The sequence below is a fragment of the Ambystoma mexicanum genome, chromosome 2q (genome assembly GCF_040938575.1).
Source record: "Ambystoma mexicanum isolate Mex_15411 chromosome 2q, UKY_AmexF1_1, whole genome shotgun sequence".
NCBI lineage: Eukaryota > Metazoa > Chordata > Amphibia > Caudata > Ambystomatidae > Ambystoma > Ambystoma mexicanum.
In genome coordinates, this window is record NC_090924.1 from 1,004,924,324 (window position 1) to 1,004,946,306 (window position 21,983).

The 21,983-nt window shown below is 46.9% G+C and overlaps 1 protein-coding gene across 1 annotated transcript in view; it reads right to left on the reverse strand.

Moving 5' to 3' along the window:
- Positions 1-1,410, reverse strand: part of GPNMB (glycoprotein nmb) — a 38,809-nt gene extending 37,399 nt beyond the window's left edge. The window contains exon 1 of the mRNA XM_069648324.1: positions 1,255-1,410. Within this exon, the coding sequence (XP_069504425.1) occupies positions 1,255-1,324 (70 nt within the window). The 5' untranslated portion in view covers positions 1,325-1,410. The remainder of the gene's footprint in view (positions 1-1,254) is intronic.
- Between the last annotated feature and the right edge of the window lie 20,573 nt (positions 1,411-21,983).

The window sequence follows — 21,983 nt, forward strand, 5'->3', positions numbered from 1 at the left end:
TTTAGGGTTCAGGCATGGACCCATTGCCCTCAATGCCAGTCCCACCCAGGGTAAACACCGCACTGAGGGTGGCCTGGTCGGAGCCACCACCCAGGATGAAGGAAGGAAGAGCTCTGCCAGGGAGGAACGAGGCAGGCCGCCCGCCACCACAGCACCCAGCTCTCATTCACTACCACCTTGTGTCTGGGCAGTAGCCTCTATCATTCTTGTGTACATATTATTGCCAATGTATATCTCCTAGGCAAAAACTAACTGTATAACTGCTCTAAATGTATATCCTGTATTCTGCAACCATATTCATAGTCTTGAGCGCCCATATACCCCTGGGTCTGGAGCGCTTTACAAATAAAATAAACAAACAAACCACGCAGAGAAGCAGGTACGTAAAAGCTGGGCTCGACCACAGTCAACAGGGAGCTCCTGGTCAGCCCGGGAAGGCGGAGGCTGAGCAACTGAAGGTCAATAGCTCTGCCGGGGAGGTGCGAGGCAGGCCGCCGCCACGCAGAGGAGTAGGTACGCAGGAGCTGGACTCGGCCGCAGGCACCAGGGAGCTCCCGGTCAGCCCGAGCAACTGAAGGCAAATAGCGCCTTGAATGGCGGAAGTCTCTCTGGTTGGCTGAACCCATCAGAACGTTCCACACGTGTGGTTACATGGGTAATAATAAAGGCCGATATAGGCAGGACAGACATTAACTAGGGACGAAAAGCTACATAAAATGTAGCAGGGGAGTTGCTAGGTCTGGAAAGGACCCGGGGCTAAGCTGATCTCAGTACTGTTGGGACTGGGGGCTAGCTAGTCTTTTGGCTGTAGATCCTGAGATTCTATCCGGGGCTACAACCAAAAGATCAGGGGCTATAGCCCCCTTAGCCCCCCCCCCACCTAGCAACGCCCCTGAAATGTAGCATTCTCACTTCAGCCCCACAACCACCTCTGTGATTCAGGGGTACAAACTACCAGTATATTCACCCGAGGGCCTGCATAGAAGGATGGACACATGTTAACTAGCGCACCTATAGCCACGAGGGATTAGCCTATACTGAAATCACCTGAATTAATTTGGGGGGTCGGGGGGCAGGGGAGGGTGCACACATCCTTAATACAAGTGGCAAACTAAATACGCGCCATCGACTAGTCCCACGGCGGCGTGCTTCGTGGATACTAGACGCTATAGTAAACCCGGGGATACTAGGCGCCATAGTAAACCCACCCCCACGGCCCCACCCACGCCTGCCGTGCCCGTCCACCCCACTCACTCTTTGCAGCCTGCGCGCCGAGCAACAGCCCCGGCAGCAGAAGCACAGCCACCGCCCAAGTTCGACTCATGTTGAAGGCAGAGTAACGCGGGCTGCCTCCCTCCAGCGCCCTTTAAAGCTCGGCCATGGGCTGCAGCTGAGGCTGGTTATCAGCAGGTCTGAATCCCCCCTCCCCCCATTCCCATCCTGTCCGGGCAGCGCCCGTGCTTCGGGGCCCATCATGTGATGGAATTAAGGCGCGATGCAGCCAGACTTGGGTAAGAACCTGCCAACCCTTCCCGCTCATGTGCTTCTGACTCACAGCAAGAGAGAGGCCACCGCTTGCCTTCCTGAAAACACAATAGATGCATATATGCGACTTTTTACGATTCGCTGCATTGCGATTAAACACCGAAGTGGTTTCCGATATCTGACAATGTGGCACACCCAGTCCTGCACTTTCCTTTTGTTCACGTTAAAGTTATGGTACCTGTTAACCGAGACTACAACTCCCAGAGTGCATTTATGTGTGATACTAAGAGACCAGGACAGGGCGAAATTGATATCTATCAGGTTGACACCGCATAGTTGCCAACATGACACATTCCATTCTGATGGCTCTTATCCAGTCCTGTTTTTTTCTTTGCATTCTGGGACGTGCAATCCGAGTTTTATAATAGAAATAGTGGAACTACAAGTCCTACCAGAATGCAAAGCACATAACCGGACTGGATCACCTACAGATTGGAGTGGGTCATGGTGGCAACTAAGGGCATGGCGCTTGTCTGTGTCATTCGCTGACGTGGCGCTATATGTGTTTGCCAATCGGACAGTTGGGGGTGGCTCATCGTGTTGCTTTTCATGTTTGCATCTGGTGGCTAGCTGAGTAGGATGTCGGCCCCGCAGCTGTACTGTAACCTGTAGATCACAGGTTCAGGCATCATTCGGGAGGCGTATAGGATAACACTAGTAAGTTCCCATGTCACTGCAGTTCAGCGCTGGGATCCCGCAATGGGACCCCACCCGGTATTACTCGCCCGTGGGCCCTGCTCGTGATTTCTTGACGCTGGGAACGCTGGTGCTTAGCCCGGGGCAAGGCGCCATCACTCCAGTGCTGTATACTAGTTCAGACTTCTATTTCCCACGGATAACAAAGCCCAGGGCAATCGGAAAGTGTGCAGAAAAGAAAGCACATGAAATCATGCACGGAAGCCGCACGCACGTGATTGACTCAGTCCCAGTGCCACCGGCCTCTCAGAGGCTCAGGCCTGTTGGGAATGTTATTTCCCTAGAGGCCAGTCCGTATCTGAGATCCCAGGAGGACAACGTGATGACCGGGGACGCAAACTTACCCGCAATCTTTAATAGCACCAAAATAAACATACGTTTTAACCCCTTCTCTCATCATGTGACTGTATAAAAGGGCCCCCCTCTCACTCACACAGCTGTAATACACAGACAGGTAATCCGGCCCAAAATCGCTAGTTGGGGTGGTCAAGAAGTAGGACTATGATAAAGAAGAGTAGGACTCAGGGTGATGAAGGTTACCAGTAAGTAATCCGGGCATTACCCCCTCGTTCCTCATCCTAGCCCTAAAGCAATGGCGGCGCAACAAGTAATAAGGGATACAAGAAAAACGTTTTGCACGCCAGTCCATTTCTTGCGTGGATCCCTGACCCTTAGCCTAGTCATGCGCTCACAGGACCTTTGCCCCGAATGGCGGTTGTTTCCTCAGAGGTGGAAAAAGCAGGGTACTGCTTAACAAAAGTGATCAGAGTAGCCCAAGTGGCAGCCTAGAAATTGTTTGAAAATGAAACAACGTCAAAGGACACCCAAGAGACGGCACTCGCTCTGGTTGATCTACCCTGGCTCCATGGAAGGAATTGTAGGAGTCGCGGCCAGATGGTAGGACATTCAGATCGCCTGTTTTATCCAGCGGGTTATGGTGGCCACCCTGGGTTTTCTTTCTGCATGTACAGCACCAAAGGTAACCAAGAGAGGGTCACAGGTCCTAGTGTTAGCCGTCTTCTCCAGCTAAGGCTTTACCTACCTGCCCATGTCCAACTTCTCAGTCTGCTCTCAAAACAGTGTGACGAATCGCAGGTATTCATCCCTTCTCCCCAAGGTGGAGACCACCCCTGTGAGGCCAGAGAGGTGAACCTGCTCCAAAAGACCCTCTCTAGTGGTTGAGGCAAGTGTGACCTCACCAGTAGAGACGCCCTCTTTGGGGACGCGGACTCCCGTTCCTGTGAGGAGCCTCCTAAATTAACAACCATAGCCGCATATGTAGGACTAGCTTCTATGAAGAGTAGCGTGGCTACTTTATGTCTGGCTGAAGACACTGTGAAAAGAAACATGTGGAAAAAGAAAGGAAGATTTCTCTTTAACCAGAGACGTGTATTTAACTGAGATGAGTCAGCGCAGAAAGGGAGAAGGAGAGTGCTATGCGCAGATGAAGCCCCCTGACGTCATCACGCTGTGTGAAGGTGGAGTCAATGCAGGTCGCAGAGCCCGAGACTTTCAGAGAAACACAGTGTGAGAAGCTGGAGGCCCTGTGTGTGCAACTGCAAAGGAAGCAGTACGAGAAGGAACAGAGGGAAGAAATACCTGGTAGTGGTGTTTCCACGCTTGCAAGTGGTGGGCAGGACGCCCGAGCAACAGCACCAAGACTACTGAGATGGGAAGCCTGAACAACTTTCGATTGCCAGCGTCTGGGGAAGGCAGGCACCCGGCCATGAACCAAGAACGGGAGATTGTGCAGCGAGAAGCAGTACCAGAGCGAGAGCTGAGCCCTGCAACCTTTCCCTGCACAACGAGAGGTACAGAGGGAATCGGAAATAGCAGGAGGCCACAGAGAAATCATTATATGCGTGAAGAAACTTGTCCCAGTCCTAAGGACGAGAGCGAAAATATAAAATTGAATGACTAACTGTAAAAACCTGAGAAAGCAGTAGTACGGTTGTCACCGCTGCGACGAACCACCGGATCCGCTAAGCCGCAGTGTTCGGCCCCTATGCTGCAATCAACCCAGCAGTGGATGAGTGCAGAGAGGTACCATCGCAACCAACTGCGACCTCGGCCGTCAGTCCAGACAAATCTACCATCCTGCGGCGTGAATACCAGCCGCGATCGCCAGGCCCAGATTGCCTGCTGGAGATGAGGTGAGCCACCATCAACCCCTCAACCTCTGGCCTCCCCCGTTCCCCAGCGCGCCACTTCTGGCAGCGGGCACAAAGGAAGATACGCTCCCACTCCCAGGCTCGTACTATTGCGATACCAGAAGCCACCTGACGGCCCAGAAGAGGGGGCACCTTCGGCTGGGCAAGCGACCGGCACAAACAATATCCAACTGTTGCACAGCGACCCCCTTGATCCGCAATTCCTGAGTGGCCGCGGCCTGCCCATCAGCGCGGGAGCGGGGTGTGGAAGGCGGGTCCCCGTACCGTTCCTGGGGCCCAGCACAAGTAGTACCAGCGAGACCAAGGCAGCAATCACACCTAAGACATTCCCTGCCATCTGCCAGAACCGGGACACTTAACCGTGATCAGACCCTGCGATCCGCTTCTCCCGCGCGGTCCCACGCTGCTCAGACCGAGACGGCGGCAGCATTCTGTGAACACAACACTGCAAGCAGGGAACATCCAAACCCTCTGAAATGGCCTGTAACATCCACCTCACCAGGCCCCTACCTACCTACAACATGGAGCCCTTGGTATAAGCTAGGAGAGCGAGACAAGCTGGCACTCCGGTGAGTGGAACCGTAGAGCACCAGCATATGTACTGGATTGCCGAGACAGAGCTTGATACAGCCATTGCTCAGTTCACCCCGGTGAAGATTCCAGAGGGCGCAGACCGCAGCCGGAACACTACCCCTGCTAACGTTAAGAACCAAGGAACCAGGACCGCCCCCAACGTACAGCCATACGTATGGTAAGCTGCGCAGCAGGACTTTATGAATAGTGCTAGTGGGAAATGTAGCGGGCTGCACTGCTGACAAGACATCCGTGGCTGAGAGGAACACGCAACCCACCTAACCCTACGCATAACAGCAAACTTCCATACTGCAACCCGGAGTGACTGTTAAACAATGGGAGTAGAGCCATTCACGCAACACGCTCATTCTCTACAAAGAACATGGGTCGGCTGAAAGGGGGTTCACTGTAACGCAGGCAGCATAGAGACATTGCTGGCACACAAGAAAGCCACGTACCGCAGGTGATACCGAAACAGCCACCGCACTGAAAACACGAAGGGGGTTGGAAGATACGAATAGAGGCGCATACCTGGGCACAAGTGGAAGCAACCAGGGGGACAAAGGTTGCTTCCGATATTCAGATTGCCTCGCTAAGACTGCCCGGAAGCATCGCTGGCCTGCAGTGCACGTGGGAACCCACGAAGAAAGAGACACGGTCCCGGTGGCGGGCAGCAGTGGGCATCTTCCTAGGCTGGTGGCGGGGGGCCACCGTTCCACACTGGCCTCTGAACCAGTCAACATGCGGCCTAAGCATCAGCCAGAACAACAGATAGGCGTGAGCACCAGAAACAGCTCAAAAGCACTGCATTAATCACCCCCATAAATATCCACTGGCACCAGCGAGGGCTCCACATCCCTTGACCACATTAAACTCTCGGGGCTCTGTGGAGAGGAAAAGGGGTTTCAGCACTCATCACCACACCTTATCACAACACAAGATTGGCCTGAGATCTCTGTCTCGGATCACCGTCTGACCTCCTGATCATGCAACCCCAGCCAGCACTTTCCCCAACGCGAATACAAGACTTAATTTGACACAGTGGGAAAGGATCTGTGCACAGGGCTACCTACTGTGCAATCATAAGAAGCCAGAAAAGGGGCAAATCATTCTCAAAGAACTAAGGAGGGCAATTGAAGTACCTCAGAGGTCGCAGGCGAAATGGCAGCCTGAGCAGTGAGTAGAGAGCTCAGCCGAAACCCTCGTAATTACACGGGAAACATACGCTTGCCCAGCCCGTAACCCACCCGAGGAGCCTTGATCAAAAGGTGAGCAACTAGCAACGAGCAGCTCGAATCCCGAAAGAAATCGGACTCGGCTTCACCGAAAATGGCACTATCAAAGAGGCGCCCCGGCCAACCAATCACCCGCCACGCAGAGACCGCTACTCTCTAAACCCCTCTCTAAACTCCTTAAAAACACCCCTGGTAGGTGCCGAAGCCCCGAGCGAACACAGGTTTCCCATGCTGCAGCCCCAGAACAACCAGCAAGAGGGAAAGCGGGGAGAAGGTGACTCGTGTGCGACAGGACCCGCAACACACTTCCCCTGTCAGCTGTATACATACGGATCCCCCTCCCCAGCACCAGCCGTGTGCACTGAGAGCGAGCGGCCAGGGGGCTTGGGTCGAGGGGAGGCCTACGGACATCGACAGCTACAAGTTACGTGCAACGTACAGCATATATCTGCCAATCCTGAACTGCCACCAGTTTGCGTTGCGCCCCGGATCCAGCTCCGGAGCAAGTACATGTACTGTGCGAGGGGGCGTGTAAAAGTGCACCGGAGTGAGGAAAACAGCAGGACCTTGTTGGGGGGGGGCGTGGACTTGTGACGGGGGCCCCTGCTCCCTCAACCCCCCAAAATTAAGATTTATACAGGCTCCCAACCGACACAGTCTAGACATTCTCACGGGCACTGAACTACTGATGCATTAGCCCACCTATACACCTGTCGACATGCACAGCAGCACACCCACCTGCAAAAACCTCCAAGCAAGGTGCAGAGTCCGCAGCGACATCACTCTGCACACCTGTTAACAGTGCAGCAGCATGCTCCTTTGCATAAACTCCCAAGCAATATACAGTGTCAGCAGCACCATTATCCTGGAGCTACCACCAAGAATGTAAACAAGTGCTGCCTCAAGGTGCCCCTGAGGCCCAGAGAGCGTGATAAGGGACAACAAGAACTGTAAAGAAGCGCATCAATCGGCCTAGGAGCTCCAAGAGGTGAAGGAGGCATACACATTGGTGAAGAAGATAGCTCCGCTGTTTTCTGAGTGGCACTGACGGAGCAGCTCAGATACCAGGGGCTAGGGGAAGGCCCGGACAGTCAAAGTCGAGAACACAGGCTCATTGGGAATGGGGAGGGAGCTCACAACGAGCCCGTCAATTACGGGCACCTTGTTAGCTAGCTCCCTGGTTCCCTTGCAGGACCCGCTATGGACGCCTGGAAAAACCAGATGTCCACAGCGGGTCCCGCGAGGGGACCTCGTAATAGTGCAGAGTGGGTTTAACGGCACCGGCACCATTGCCGGCGCTGTTAAACCCATTCCGCACTACTCGTAATGAGGACCAATGTCACTCAAATTATATGTTCTTGAAGAAAAAGGTGCAACAAGGGTATTACCAGCCACTAGGGCCCCACACATGGACCAAGGGTACAGGGGCTATCAATAGTACTGGATTCCAGTTCTTAGGCGGTTTGACAGGGTTGAACCAGGCTTTGGGATGCAATGCTTGCAGGTCAAATTGGGTTAGAATGCAACAAGTTGCTTTCATTCCAGGTGACGTGTCAGCATCGAGTCAGTTTTGGGCAGTGCTCCAATGAATCACCAGAAGCGGTTCGACGATTGAGTGTGGTTCAAAAACTATGAGTACCGCTGGTTCGGGCCGATGATTGATGCGATGAAGGCAAGAGATGCCCAAAGAAAAGAACGAGGAGCTCTTCCACAAGGCCACTTGTGCTTTCTGACTGCCCTAACTCTGCGCCCTCCCCAAGCTTGCAGCTTCAAAGAGTCTCTGTTGTGCAACCCTTTATTTTGAGGCAGGTCATTGATATGGCAGTGCATGTTAGAAGTCAGTTTCCCAGGAGATCTCCTGGTGAGAATGACCATACCTGGCAGGGAGGAGTTACTCTTTCTCGCAGGCAGTCACAGAGGCAGGCATGCAGATTTGTATCTCATTCACTGCAATGCAGCCAGTCAGGCTGCCTAGAATTCCCATAGGCTCCGATAGCTGGTCTGAGCTCACAGAGTTGACACTGGTATGAATCAAATTTCAGGTAGCTTTAATAACCATGTTTTAGCAGTGACCACACTGAAATCAGTATGGCTTACACTTATAGTTTAACCTGCCACCAGACTGATAGATCCAGGATCACAATATTTAACATCAGAAGCGCTGAAGTTAATTGCAGCCTCTGTCTGCAGGACCTTTGAACTTGCTCCATGTCACAGGGAAGCAGGGACTGCAGCTCTGTCAGGAGACCGCTGCAGCAGGCACATTTGCACACTATGTTTTTGGCATGAAGTTTTACGAAAGGGGGGGTCCTTTTGTAGCAGGTCACCCTTTCTGAGATAGATTACCGACATCATTTGATTATTAATAAAAATACAATATATGGGGCTTTCACACCCTTGCCAGATAGAAACCCATCATACGTGCTAAGGCATGTTTACATCCTAGCTCCTTCCCCCAGCTGCTCCCCTAAAGTACCAACCCTTGCTCACACCCTCTGCCTTTTTGTCCTCTAAACATACATTTCAACATTTCCCTTCCTGTTCAAACCTGTGCTCACCTGTGTAGCCTTTTACTTGTCTATGTCCCTCTCTCTCCTGCATGTAGTCTCCAGATTATTCGTAATCCTAAATGTCCCACAGAACAACCACTCAAAGCTTAATGTAAACGATGTGTACTCCGAGACCGACCTACACACCCTGTGTAATATTCCCCAAACTCTTCCCAACAATCTCCTCATTATGGGCCTGTGAACTATATGTCCCATCTCCCTTCCCCGAACTTTAATCTTCCTCCTAACAATGTCTCTTGCTGACGGCTCAACACCCCAACCCCGCTTCCCCTAGCACTTGATGCCTGCCTATTTCCCTGCAGTTGTGTTCTGTGAAAATACTTTCTCAATCATGAGCAGACTGAATTGAGCCACATCTTTTTGTCTTTTCCCTTGTGCTGTCCCCGGCCCATGCCATTGTTGTTTGTCACTTTGAAGAACATTTTCCACATTTGTTCTTATTGGTCTTTAATGTTCCTAGTGCAAACTACTGTTCTAACAACTCTAGCATCCACATTTTCTAAGTGACCACATTGCTAGTGGCCCGCTCATCAGTATTGCATGCAACCACGCTGGAGCCAACTCTGCAGTCAACGAGATAAGGCCTCCGCTTTATCATTGCTCTCTCATAGTCTGGCTCTAAATCAGGCCTGAAAATGTGCTAGTGGCAAGGGAGAGTGACAATTGTCCACTGGTGTGTAGGACATGGTGTGCTGCATGCACATGGTGAATGGAGAGGGCAAGTGACTTTTTATGCATGGTTAGTAGCTTGCAATTTGACATGTTTTCCCCTGTCTAAATGATATATTGCGTTCCAAACACTTTAACCAGAGGCGTTGCTAAGGGGGGGGTAAGGGGGCTAAAGCCCCAGGTCTTTTGGTTTTAGCCCCGGATAAAATTTCAGGAGCTACAACCAATAGGCTAGCTAGCCCCAAATTCCAACAGTCCTGACATTGGCCTAACCCCAGATCTTTTCCAGAACTAGCAACACCTCTGACTTTAACCCAATCCCCTCAGTGATCTCAAGACTCTAGTTTGGTGCTAATTGGCTGCTCATTACTTCCATTGCTCTCATGTCATCCACGTTATAAATCACCCTTTGGTTCTCTAGTTCCTTCGCCCACCTCGGCAGCGCCCCTATCAAAGGGAAGCCCGTTGGAAGCACTGTACTAATCCCTCTCCTAGCTAATCCACTGGCCAACTTTCTGCACGCCACTTCCCTTGCCAGTACACGCTGAAACCCACTGCTGCTGCTGCATCTAAAGATATCAGTACTGGCCATGCTAGGATCCCATATCAGCCGCATGGATAATATATCAGATTGAAGCAGATACACGTGCCACGCCATCAGATCCTCCTGCATTGCTCTGGAACAACCAACTCCATGATGAGGTAGCCTGGCTCCTGACATTCCCCTAGCAAAATTCCGACAAAATGTCTTTGGGCACATATTACTTTACAAGCAATGTTCAAATGTCCTAATAACCCTTGAACGTTCACCATCAGCATCTTCTTTTAACTGACCCCCTCCTCCACCAAACCTGAACACCTCTCTGTGGTCCTGTAGTAATTTCTAACACATTGTCACTGCGTCGTTCTAACCCCAAAAATATGAGACAAACTCCTGGACCTTCATCTTTTCTGGTGCTGATGGATCATCCAACTCTTCTGCCATAACCAGAAACCCTTGCAGTATTTTGGCACAGACCATATACCTATGTGCACCCCCCTGGTTAAAACACGAATTCACTGATCTTCCTTCCGGCCATAAAAGATTTATCAGGGGGAACTCTCTGTCCTTCTTCGAAACATCCCCAAGTAGATTTATAATTACTTTCCTCATTGGCGTCTCTCTAAACAGCCTTCAGAATCCTTCCCATCTTCACTGCGTTTCCCACATTCTTTCTTGCCACATCTGGCTTTCCTTTTTCCAATTTGAAAGTATCCGCCCATCAGCTTTCACAAAACCCCATGAAACCCACCGTAAATCCTTTTATCAAAATTTTTTACTGACAGCCGCGCTGCACCCTGCTTGGATATGAAGCTAGAATTACCTTAAATATCTCTAATTGAACCTTCGTATGCTCCCTTTCTGGCAGTCCCTCTCCAATTCCTTCTCATCATCAGCGCCAGTTTTAGGATTTTTGGGGCCAAGAGCGAAGTGTGGGGCCCCTTAATTTGAATGGGATGACATCACAGGAAGTGACGTCACAGGAAGTGACAGTTACTTGCCTGTAAACATAGTTCTTCATAATTTGAATATTGCCTCAGACTGGGAAAGAGCCTCTTGTGAGAAAACTGCATTGTTCCTTAAGACTCAACCAAAAACCCTCGACTAGCCAAACCTAAGAGTTCCCTGCATGTTGATATCTTTAAAAGAACACTTGGAGCAGACTTGAAATCTGTACGGTAGACAGGCTTAGTTGATATTTTCACAAAACCTTCGTTCCTTTCCTTAGGTGAAATCCTGCTGATGCTCTAAAGCAGCCAGTTTACAGTGTTATGCCATTTCATAGACATGGCTCTACAGAGCTCAGCCTGTGCTTACTTCTTTGCCATTTCATAGACATGGTTCTACAGAGCTCAGCCTGTACTTACTTATTGTGGATTCTCCTGTAACACTGATTTGTGTTGATGTGTGGGATACAGCATGGGCACTAATGCACCCTGTAACCAGGTGTATGCAATAGATAATGTTGCACAGGTCTGGGCAATAATACATGTCTAGTCCTCCTTACCGGAGATGTTCTGGCACCCGAGTGTCTTAAAGAAACCCTGGATTACAGGCTCTTGCTTCTATAAACTGCAATTATTTATTTATTTTTTTTTTTTATTTTACTTGTGTATAATCAAAGAAAATGATTTTTACAAGAAGTTGATAGTTACAGTAGATGAAAATCAAAAGAAATCAAAAGAAAGGATCGCCAAGTTGAGACCCAGTGACTCAGCTGCACAGTAGATATTAGAAGTAGCAGAAAACCATCAGTTAAGCATCCATGGTCTGCAGGCCACTAGTTATGCCGCCAATTTTAGTGAAGGCTGCTTCTAATATTTTGGCCGTGACAACCGCCCAACGAGACTTCTCGCCGGATATTAAGCGGCACCACCATGTGTGCTCCTCGAACAGGACCGAGTCTGACCGAAGCGGAGACAGAAATGGGGCACGAATGTCGTCCAAAGCCGGGCAGATTAGGAGCAGGTGGCGGATGTTCTCCACAGAGTCAGGGTCTTCACACAGTCTGCAAGTAGTTGAGGTGGTCTGCAGTCTTCTTCTCAAGGTTTCGCGGGTGTGGAGCAGGTTTAAACGAGCCCTTAGAAAAGTTGAGCGCAGTTTTTTATCTGGAAATCGCAGACAGTACGTCATAGGAGATTTCAGTTTATTGTAGGTTGGAGGTAGATGGTTTAGGCACTTGATGGAAGCTGCTTTGTCCACGGTGGTGATCCAGTCCTGCATTTTTAGTTTTTCACTTACTCTTTGTGGGTTCGTTATCAGGTCGTTAAGTGAACATTGCAGGCCTTCCAGTTTGGTTTTTTGAAGATCCACCCACTTTTGGACCGACTTAGTAGTGGTTGATTCAAGTTCCTGCCCAATTGTTTTAAAAATTGGGAGACTGTCTTTAATTAAGGTTTTCCTGAATAGGGCGAGAGCAGCCCCACTGACAGTGGCGCCTAGAGACAAAAGGCCCAGATCTCGTCTGATTGCTTCTATAGGAATAGCGTTCGGCAGACCTAAAAGGGACTTCCATATGTAGGCCTCTAGTTTACGCCATAGTTGGGGCGGTATGGTGAACATGGCGTCCATGCCGTAGGTCAGAGAGGGTACCATTTTACCCTTGTAAAAATTGATGGCCGGGATTAATGAAAATTTGCCAAACTTCCTGTCAAATGCTCGTAATTGGGAAGTCAGTTGCCTTGTTTTGGTCCAGAGGTGTTGCTGCATTTTGATTTCATGTGGCGACCCGTCTAAGAGCACACCTAGATATTTAAATTGTTGAACCACTTCGATTCTAGTTTTGCAGACTGACCAAGACCCGGTGGTTTTAGGCGGGTGGCGTGAAGAGGACAAGATCATGATTTTAGTTTTGGTCTGGTTTATTTGAAGATTGTTGGTGGTCATGTAGGTTGCCAGATTGTCCAGCTGCCTTTGGAGGCCGATCGGAGTTTGGTCAAACAGGATCATGTCGTCGGCATATAGGAGGCGAGACAGGGGGAGATTGCCAAGCTTTGGGGGGAAGCAGCGCACCAACGCTTCCGAATCTTTGAAGTCCCCCAAAAAAGCCACGAAAAGTGCCGGAGCTAGAGGACAGCCTTGTTTGACACCTCTGAATGTCTGAATGTTTCTGGACAGGGCCCCCTGTTTGTTTAGACGGACGTTAAGAGAAGTATTGGTGTGGAGGGCTATTATAGGGTGTAGTATGGCCGGTGGGCAGTTCCAGTTTGCCAGCTTTCTCCATAGTATAGGTCGGTCCACTTTGTCGAACGCCTGAGAGAGGTCGATAAAAGCCACGTACACCGCAGGAGATCCTTGTTTTATTTTGGCTTTTAGAAGTGAAAGTATGAAGATGTTCACTGTGGTGCTGCTGTTTTTCTTGAAGCCTAGTTGGTAGGGATCGCTGCAGGGAGCTGTTTTCTCCCAGCGGTGGAAATGATCTAAAAGAAGGGAGGCAAATATTTTTCCCATTATGTCCAATAGGGCAATCGGACGGTAGTTTTCCGGTGCTTCTCTGGATCCGCGTTTGAAGATAGGGATGATGATTGCTTTGCACCATGATGATGGGATCTGTCTGGTAGATCTGCAATGGTCGAACAAAATGCTCATAAAGGCAGCCCATTCCGCGTGGTGCTTTTTTAGATCCATGTTCGACAAGCCGTCCGGGCCTGGGGCTCTGGAAGATTTTAGCTTTTGGATGACAGTGCTTATGGTTGATGTTAGGGAGAGGTCGATCCAGGGTGCTCCGGTGGTGACAAAGGACGGATTCGTCTCTCGCGCTAAGCTGGCAAAAAGATCAGTGTAGAACGTGACCCAAACTTGTTCTGGGACAGAATTACTCATGTTATAGGTTGTGGATCCTTGCGAGGCGTTTACCAAGTCCCAGAAATCTGCCGTTTTCTTTGTGTGTAGTGCTTTCATCATAGCTTCTGCGTCCTGTTGGTATAGAACAGCACGACGTGCCCTGATCCATGATTTGTAGGCTTTTTTTTCAGTTCTCCAGCGGTCCCATGCCTCTTCGGTATTGGTGGTCTTTGCACGTCTTCTGAGATTTCTCAGGCTGTTTTTTTTCCCCGCAGTTTCCAGGTCATACTGGTGGGTACAAGATTTGGGGGTGGTTAGGCCCACTGCCGGGTGATTCGTATATTTTAAGAGCATGGGATAGTAGTCCGGCCTGGACGATGGCACGGAAGGTTGGTCGATCCCAAATTCAGCCACGTACTGATCGGTAATAGCTCTAATGTTGGTCCGGGTCAGTCGCAGGCGTGATTGTTTGGGATTTGTTTCAATCGATGGTAAATAGGAAGTTGAATTCCTCGCTAGGGAGCTCCAAGAAGTGGTGAGCATGTTATGGTCACTGGCGGCTGTTTTAATCACCTTAAAGTCTTGAATTGCAGCACACACAGCTTGAGACGCAAAAATATAGTCCAATGTGGCTGTCAGTCGGCCCCTCTCCCAGGTCGGGAGGAGCGTCTGTCCTTCACGGATCCAGGCGACGTTGTGTAGGTTCCGGGATGCCATGAGGGTCATCCATGCTTGTCCTCTATGCTCTGCTTCAGTTGCGTCGGATGGTTTTTTTCGGTCTGTCTTCTGCTGGCTACACTTCGCGTTGAGATCACCGCAAACCAGTATGAAAGGAGTGTTCCATTCAATAAGGATCTCATCCAGGACCTCTGCCATATTTTGGCAGAAAAGTTGCGTTGTGGTTCTTTGTGGGTTCCAGTACGTGGTGATCACAGCGAGTGGTGGGGATGAAGGTTGCTTTGGCCGATGATTTAGTGGACCCGAAGCAGGGTTCCAATCAATTAGGACTGCCAATATCCCGTATGAACTAGCTGTGGTCTTGAGCATTTTTAGATTTTGGTCTGACCGTACACCGATGAGTAGACCCGCTGAGGGGCGGCCTAGTAGCCCTTTTGTCGCCGGCGAAATCACAATGTCGTACCCGTCCATGGAGGGTGTATCTTGGAGCCAGGTTTCTTGTAGACAGAAGATGTCAAAATGGCCCAGGTCAGAGGTGTTAGGGTCAGTCAGGTGGGCGTGACCTCTGGTATTCCAGGAGGCCAGTGACAAGAGTTTGACGCCTAGGTGGTCATCGGCTTCCTTGGGTAATTGCTATCTGAGGCGGTAGGATGATAGAGCCCCTTTTACCCAGTCCCAAGGGCCAGGTTGAGGGACAGACTTTTTTGGAGCTGGTGACGATGGTGGTTTGGGTTGCCCACCCGATCTGTGGGGTGCGCGAGCTCTTCGTGGAGATTGCTCTCTCCAACTTAGTTTCCTATGCGCTCTGCGTGGTCGCTGATAAGGGGAGTGCCGTAGACGTTGTCTGGCTTGGTCCTGAGTGTCGATAGACCGCTTGGAAAGCTGTGATGGCCGTAGAAGTGGATCCGGAGATCCCCCGACGGGTCTTGTGGGGCGTTCAGGTGAGTCTTGTCTTGGCTTCCGGGTTGTTGATGGATAAAAAAAGTGCGACTTCAGTGTCTCTCTTCGATCTGTATGCCGTTGGGATGGACTATGGGCATCAGGTCTTTCATGTGGAGGTTGCTGGTCCTGTGTGATGTTCTTAAGGACAGGAGTCTTTAATTCTGACAGTAGAAGGCCTTGTGATTTGAGTTCATCGCTAGCTAGGGGGCCTATATCTTGAGTTGCCGACGAGTAGATGTGTAGGTAGGCTTTTGCTTTATTACCTCTATGATAAGGCTCCACCCTTTTGAAATCATCCGAGGTTAATTTACGTAGCGAGGGTGTAGACGATGTAATTTTTAGCACAGTTTTTCTATTCAAGATGATGTACTTATCTTTGCAATTATAGAAAGTACATATGATAGAGTACCCACTCGAGTCTTAGATTGGGATCTAAAGAAATTCAATAACAAATATAGGTATGAAAATCTGTTGCAGATGGTGCACCTGTGTTGCAGTGATCTATACATATAAAAATAATGCTGCTGATGAAGAGTTGACATGTCCACTTGTGTTTGCGACGTTAAAACATGCAGCACTTACAAAGTGGAGTCTTGCACCCTCCTGATTCCGCTCCCTTGGAACCACACAAGCTGTGAATACAATTTCATGGAGCAAGGTCCGAGAAAAAGAATAACAGAGAAGACAAGCATTGGCAATACCAACAGTTTGGGCTTTTGTGTAGGCATGGGAAAGGCACTTGCCAGGCACTGACGTACTGCTATTAACTGGCCATCGATGGTAGCCGGTGCAAAATGGTGTGAGTACATGGGCATCTAATGGCAGTACCTGGCAAATGCTTAATACACATGTCCAAACTGTTGGCTTTGCCAATGCTTGTTTTTAACAGAACTTCGGTGAAGGACACGTATAGTGCTTATAAACAGAGTGGCTGAAGCCAAACCTGGTTAAGACATTTTTATTACACAAGTAGGTTGGTTTACAACTTCAATTAAGTCATTAACTCTCAGAAGACTGCATTGAAAAAAACACTGGCAGACCTTTGAGTGCAACGTTTGATGGCAAGGCTTGATTTAAGCAAGCTCAACGAGTTCCCACTGGGGGGTGGTTTGGACGTGGAGCGGCAGGAACTGGGTGGGAATGGCCATAGGTAGTAGCATGGCCATGGGCAGTCAATGGGTGGGCAGATAACCAAATAACACCTCAAAGCTATGTGTCCCTCCTTATATGCCATTTCACCATATCTGTACTGTAATGCAATAGTTTCGGCTTAGTAGCCTAAACTAAAAATGGACACTGGCGGGGGGCGTGGCTTGGCGCTGAGGATGATGGCTTCCTAACCGTGCCGTTCCGACCACTCGATGCATTACTTCAGCTTGTTCTCATACTGACCGCCTTCTGCCTGCTACGTCTTCCTCTTACCCGCATTCAGCGTCTGCGTCTGCTACCTCCATTGGATTGTGGCCGCTTCTGTAAGGAAACCTCTGGCGTCGAGTGTGACGCAACGGGCCGGCTTGGGCCGTGACGGTTGGTCAGCTTGGCTAGGCATTGAAGCGCCACCTCCTGTTTCACATGATAATTACATGTGAAGCTGTTAGCTTAAAGCTAAGTTCCTTTTTTTCCCTTTTTTTTTGTAGTTTGTGCAAATGCTGGCAGCTTAGTCTAGTCAAGTTCTTTTCACTTTACCAAGAGTGTCATAACTGAGCTTCTATATTACGAAGGTTAAAAGCTCTTTCTTTTGTGACAATGTGTGGGAATTTCTTTGACTACGCCTAACAATTTGATAATTTTACAACGCCTCCACTTGAATAATTATTCTAATGCGGCTTTTCTGGAGTTTGAAGGCTATTTTTCTTCACAGTAATGGCCGTGCCTTGATACTACTTGTTCCCTTATTAGGAACCTCATGTTGCATTCGGGAGAATTTGAAATACTTTCTGCCTATGTTCTCTTAACATTAGAAACTTGTGGAGATTTCTGCTGCTGTGCCTTGGTGTTATATGGCTGTCTCAACCTGAATACTTCAACTGTTGTGGGACGTCTGATGCGTTAAGACTCCGCTCTCCCCACTTCTCTATATTCAAATGGTTGCTTCATCTCTGCCTATTTTTATGCAGCCTTTCTGCTGTTATGGTCACTTGGAAGGGCAATCAAGAATTGATCTTGAAAATGTGGGGAGCCTTTTTTATAGGGTACCTCCTCAATTGGACCTCAGCGCCCTTTTAATAATAGTTTATTATTCACCAATTACGGTCGCATGCCTGGGTAACAACGGAGTCTTCCTGGCCCCCTTGCTCCGTTCGAAAATGTATATATGGGTTGTGTTACTCTTACTAATATCATGCGCCCTTGTCGTATCGTTGTAAGAAAAGATAAATCAATGCTTCTTATACTCCAAGTCAAGTCATTGATTTTTTATTACTCCTTTGGTTCCTTAGAAAAATGCCCTATGTGATTACACGTGTTTCGACATTCTATGTCTTTTTCAAATCAGGGCTAGTCACACATTACATAACAAAAATTACCATTTTGTAAATCCAAAAATGCACCCAATCAAAAATTAAACAACATTGATGAATGGCCATTTTGAGGGAGGGGGTAGGGTGGGATTGTTAGGAATGAGAAAAACGTTTTTCAAAATGAAGAAACAGAAATATTTGACAAAACACAATGAGAAAGAAAATTATTGTTAGAAATTGATTGAAAAAAGATTGCTTCATAATTGTTTTATGTGTTCATCATTGAGTGTGTCGCTCACTCTTATTTCTTACCTAATCTGTTTCGTTCAAAATTCATAAGTTGAATGCTTAATTTCAATAGTCATGGGTTAAATCCCTAAAATATAAACATCATGAGGCTCATTAGTGAGTTTATTTACCCCGCGATATGTCAAATCACTTCAAATACTAAATAGGGCTATCCCTTCCGTTATTTTCTCGGCGGAGAGCGTGAATATCAGTGCCATTAACCGTGTTAAACTGTATTGATCATTGCAATGCCTCTTGGCATCTCTCACTATTATGACTAGATCCAAAGAGTATTGCCACGTGGTCGCCACGTGTAGTTGGACCGTATAAACAGGACCCCCATTTCAGAGCCCCCTCAGCACGCTTACCTGCTCCTTGCGAGCGTATTCCGTTTCTAAGAGTCCCCATCCATTCTGCATCTAGGTACTGATATTATTGTCAACTTGGTAACGGTACCGCTTAGTCCTACTACTATGTTTATTACTTTCATCCTAATTCTTGCACAATACGATCAAAAGGTCAATTGTTGTTTTGGCGCAAGTTGAAATACTTCTTTTATATATGTCAGTTGTAATTTTACTAATCCAAGACGGAGTTTTAAACAAAAAAAAATTTTTCCTCGATAATTTACCAATAAATCCCATTTCTTGATAGTCCCTGGTCCAGCACTGATTTAAATTTATCAATAAGGTAATTTTGTCTCTAAGGTAAAATATACATAACTAAGCTACAGTCGAAAAACTGTTCCGATCGTGTCCCTGACAGTCCTTTTTCTATTTTTAAACCCGCGGCCATATTTTGGGAAAATTTCAATTTTGACTTATGGAGATCACGTTCTCCTTGTTTGTTACACTTATCATTACATTGGTTTATGTCCCTAAACATCGATGGCTTATTCAAAGTTAGTTGTGTATGTAAGAAATTGCTTATATGTACCTTTGTACATAGAAAACTGATTCCGGAAAGCTATGTTTTTAGACAGAGCTGTCCCAGTTTCTTAACATGCCATTCCAGCATTGCCCTCTGGTTGTTAATTGAAGTTTCTGAACCTGGTGTATAAAATATTATTATATGCTTGTTCGACCCTTTCCAAATGGTGTTACCTCAAAGAAAAAGATATAAATTATTATATATACATACACAAGTACTGGAAACAACTATTTTTAAATCACATTATGTTGAACTTGGTTAACCATTATTTTCTTTATTTAAAGAAATGAGGACATCTCATGTTCTGAATTTAAGCCTCTTTCCACTGAACGAAATTTACAAATTAATTTTGCTTCCTCTTGCCTCAATTTAATTTCAAGGTTTCCTCCTCTTGGTCCCATAGTCACTTTTCTGAGTCCAATAAATTTTAGATGTTTCTTATCAATTAGTTGATGTTTTTGTTGCCAATGTTGAGCTAAGGGTAGGTTGGTATCCTGGCTACCAATACTTGAGATGTGTTCCCTTATTCTTATCCTAAGTTCCCTGATAGTGCTCCCTATGTATATGTCTTCACATTGACAAATAATAGCGTAAACCACAAACTTACTTCTGCAATTAATCTGATCAACAATTTTATGTGATATACCATATTTGTCCTTAAAAGTCACTGTGTTATTTTGAGTATATTTGCACATTGTGCATGTTCCACATTTCCGAAATCCTGTTGTTGGTGGCGGAAGCCACGTCAATGAGGTTTCTTTCTCTTCTGGAAGGAGTGAAGGGCTTAAAATGTTTTTGATAGTTTTGGCCCGTCTGTACGTCAACGTGGGTGTGTCATTGATGTATTTCCGAACATTTTCATCTAGTTGCAGAAGATGCCAATTCTTCCTTAAAATCTTTCTCAATATTTTATTATTTGCACAGTAGTTCGTGATGAAGCTTATCTCTTGTCTATCATCTTGAGTAGTTTTTATTGTCTTTAAGGTGCTTGCTCTATCAATTTTGGAAGCCTTTTCTTTAGCTTGAGCTATGGTGTTGTTCCTATATCCTCTTAATTGGAATCTCCTTGTGAGTAGTTTACACTCTTCTTCAAATTTCTCCTGTTCAGAACAATTCCTCCTCGCCCTAATAAATTCTCCTTTAGGTATATTTTTTATCACAGAGTTAGCATGACAGCTGGTAGAGAATAAGGTGGAGTTTGCTTCAGTATTTTTCCTGAAAGTTTTAGTTTTGAGACGGTCGTCTTCTACATAAATGTTCAGGTCTAAAAAGTTGATTTCCTTAGTGCTGTCAGTTCCTGTAAATTCTATCCCCATAGTGTTCTTATTTGCTCTTTTTCTGAAGTCTTCCAGGGATCCCTCCTGCCCTTTCCAGATAATAAATACATCATCTATGTACCGTGTCCAAAGTATGACATTAGCTTCATATTCTTTGTCCATGTAGATATGTTTATCTTCATACATCGCCATGGTTAAGTTGGCAAGGGCAGGTGCATATTTGATGCCCATTGCCACTCCTTGTGTTTGTTTGAAAAATTGGCCATTAAAGATGAATATGTTATTCTGTAATGTCAGTAGGAGCATTTCTTTCAACATATTTACTGCTTGATAGTTAGATGCAGTTTCCTTTGAAAATGTATAGTCTATGGTTTCTATTGCGGTATCATGTCTAATTGATGTATATAAGGACCGTACGTCCCAAGTTGCCAAACGATAGCCTTGTTGCCATTCAATCCCTGCTAATTTATTAATCGTTTCGGTTGTATCTCTCAGGTAAGATTTGGTTTTAGTGGCCAACGGTCTTAGAATATTGTCAATATACTGTGCCATGTTCATGGTTACCCAACCTATTCCACTCAGGATGGGTCTTCCTTCTGGAATTCTGGTGTATTCTTTATGTATTTTGGGTAAAAAGTATATTGTTGGTAGTGTTGGTTGTTTCATTTCCAAAAAGAACTTTTCATCATCTGTAACTAATCCTTGTCTGTGCCAGGTTTTAATTGCATCTTGTATTTCCGTAAGTATCTCAAATTTAGGATTAGAGTTTAGTTTGGTGTAACAATTGGGTGTATTCAGATGTGTCATTGCCATCTCCACATAATCTTCTCTATTCATAACCACTATTTTCCCTCCTTTATCGGCACCTTTAATGACCAGATTATGATCTTTTTTGAGTCGGTGTAATGCTTGTCTTTCCATCTTTGTCAAATTATCAAATTGATATTTCAATTTAGATCTGTTTGAAATTTGAGCATCATTATAGTCATTTAAATCCTTTGTAACTGTTTTATAAAAAGTATCCACTAGGTTTTCTGGCATGAACTGTGGCGTGAACTTAGATTTAGGTTTAAATGCCCTAGTGGAAAGGGTGGTTTGTTGTATCTGAAGTTCATGTAATGTCTCATGAATCGGTCTTTCGTCCGTATCTTGTAGAGATCTCAGTAAGTTTATATTGACCAGTTCTTCAATAGTTATCTCACTTTCCTGTATCCGTAATTCTTTCGGTTGATGCACCTTGATTTGTGTGTCAAAGTATTTTTTTAATTTCAACTTTCTCACAAATTTAAATAAATCTATGTGAACTTCTGCATTGTTGAAGTTTGTGGTTGGTGCAAATGTAAACCCTTTGTTGAGTAATGATGTCTCTTCTGGCTTAAGATGATGTTTGGATATATTTAACACCAGGTCTTTCACTTGTTCCTTTTCAGTGCTTCTCTGGCACTTGCTCTTGTTAATCTCCTGTAGTCTTCTGACCCCTCTGGGTTTCCTGTGTCTATTGCTGCCACGTTTTCCCCTCCTCTTATAGGCGGTTGTATTTCGGTTGCCTGTTGTGGTAATAAAAAACTAACTTGTTTTTGATTCCGGTAAGTAAGTCTATTTCCCTTCTTGTATCTTCTTATTTGG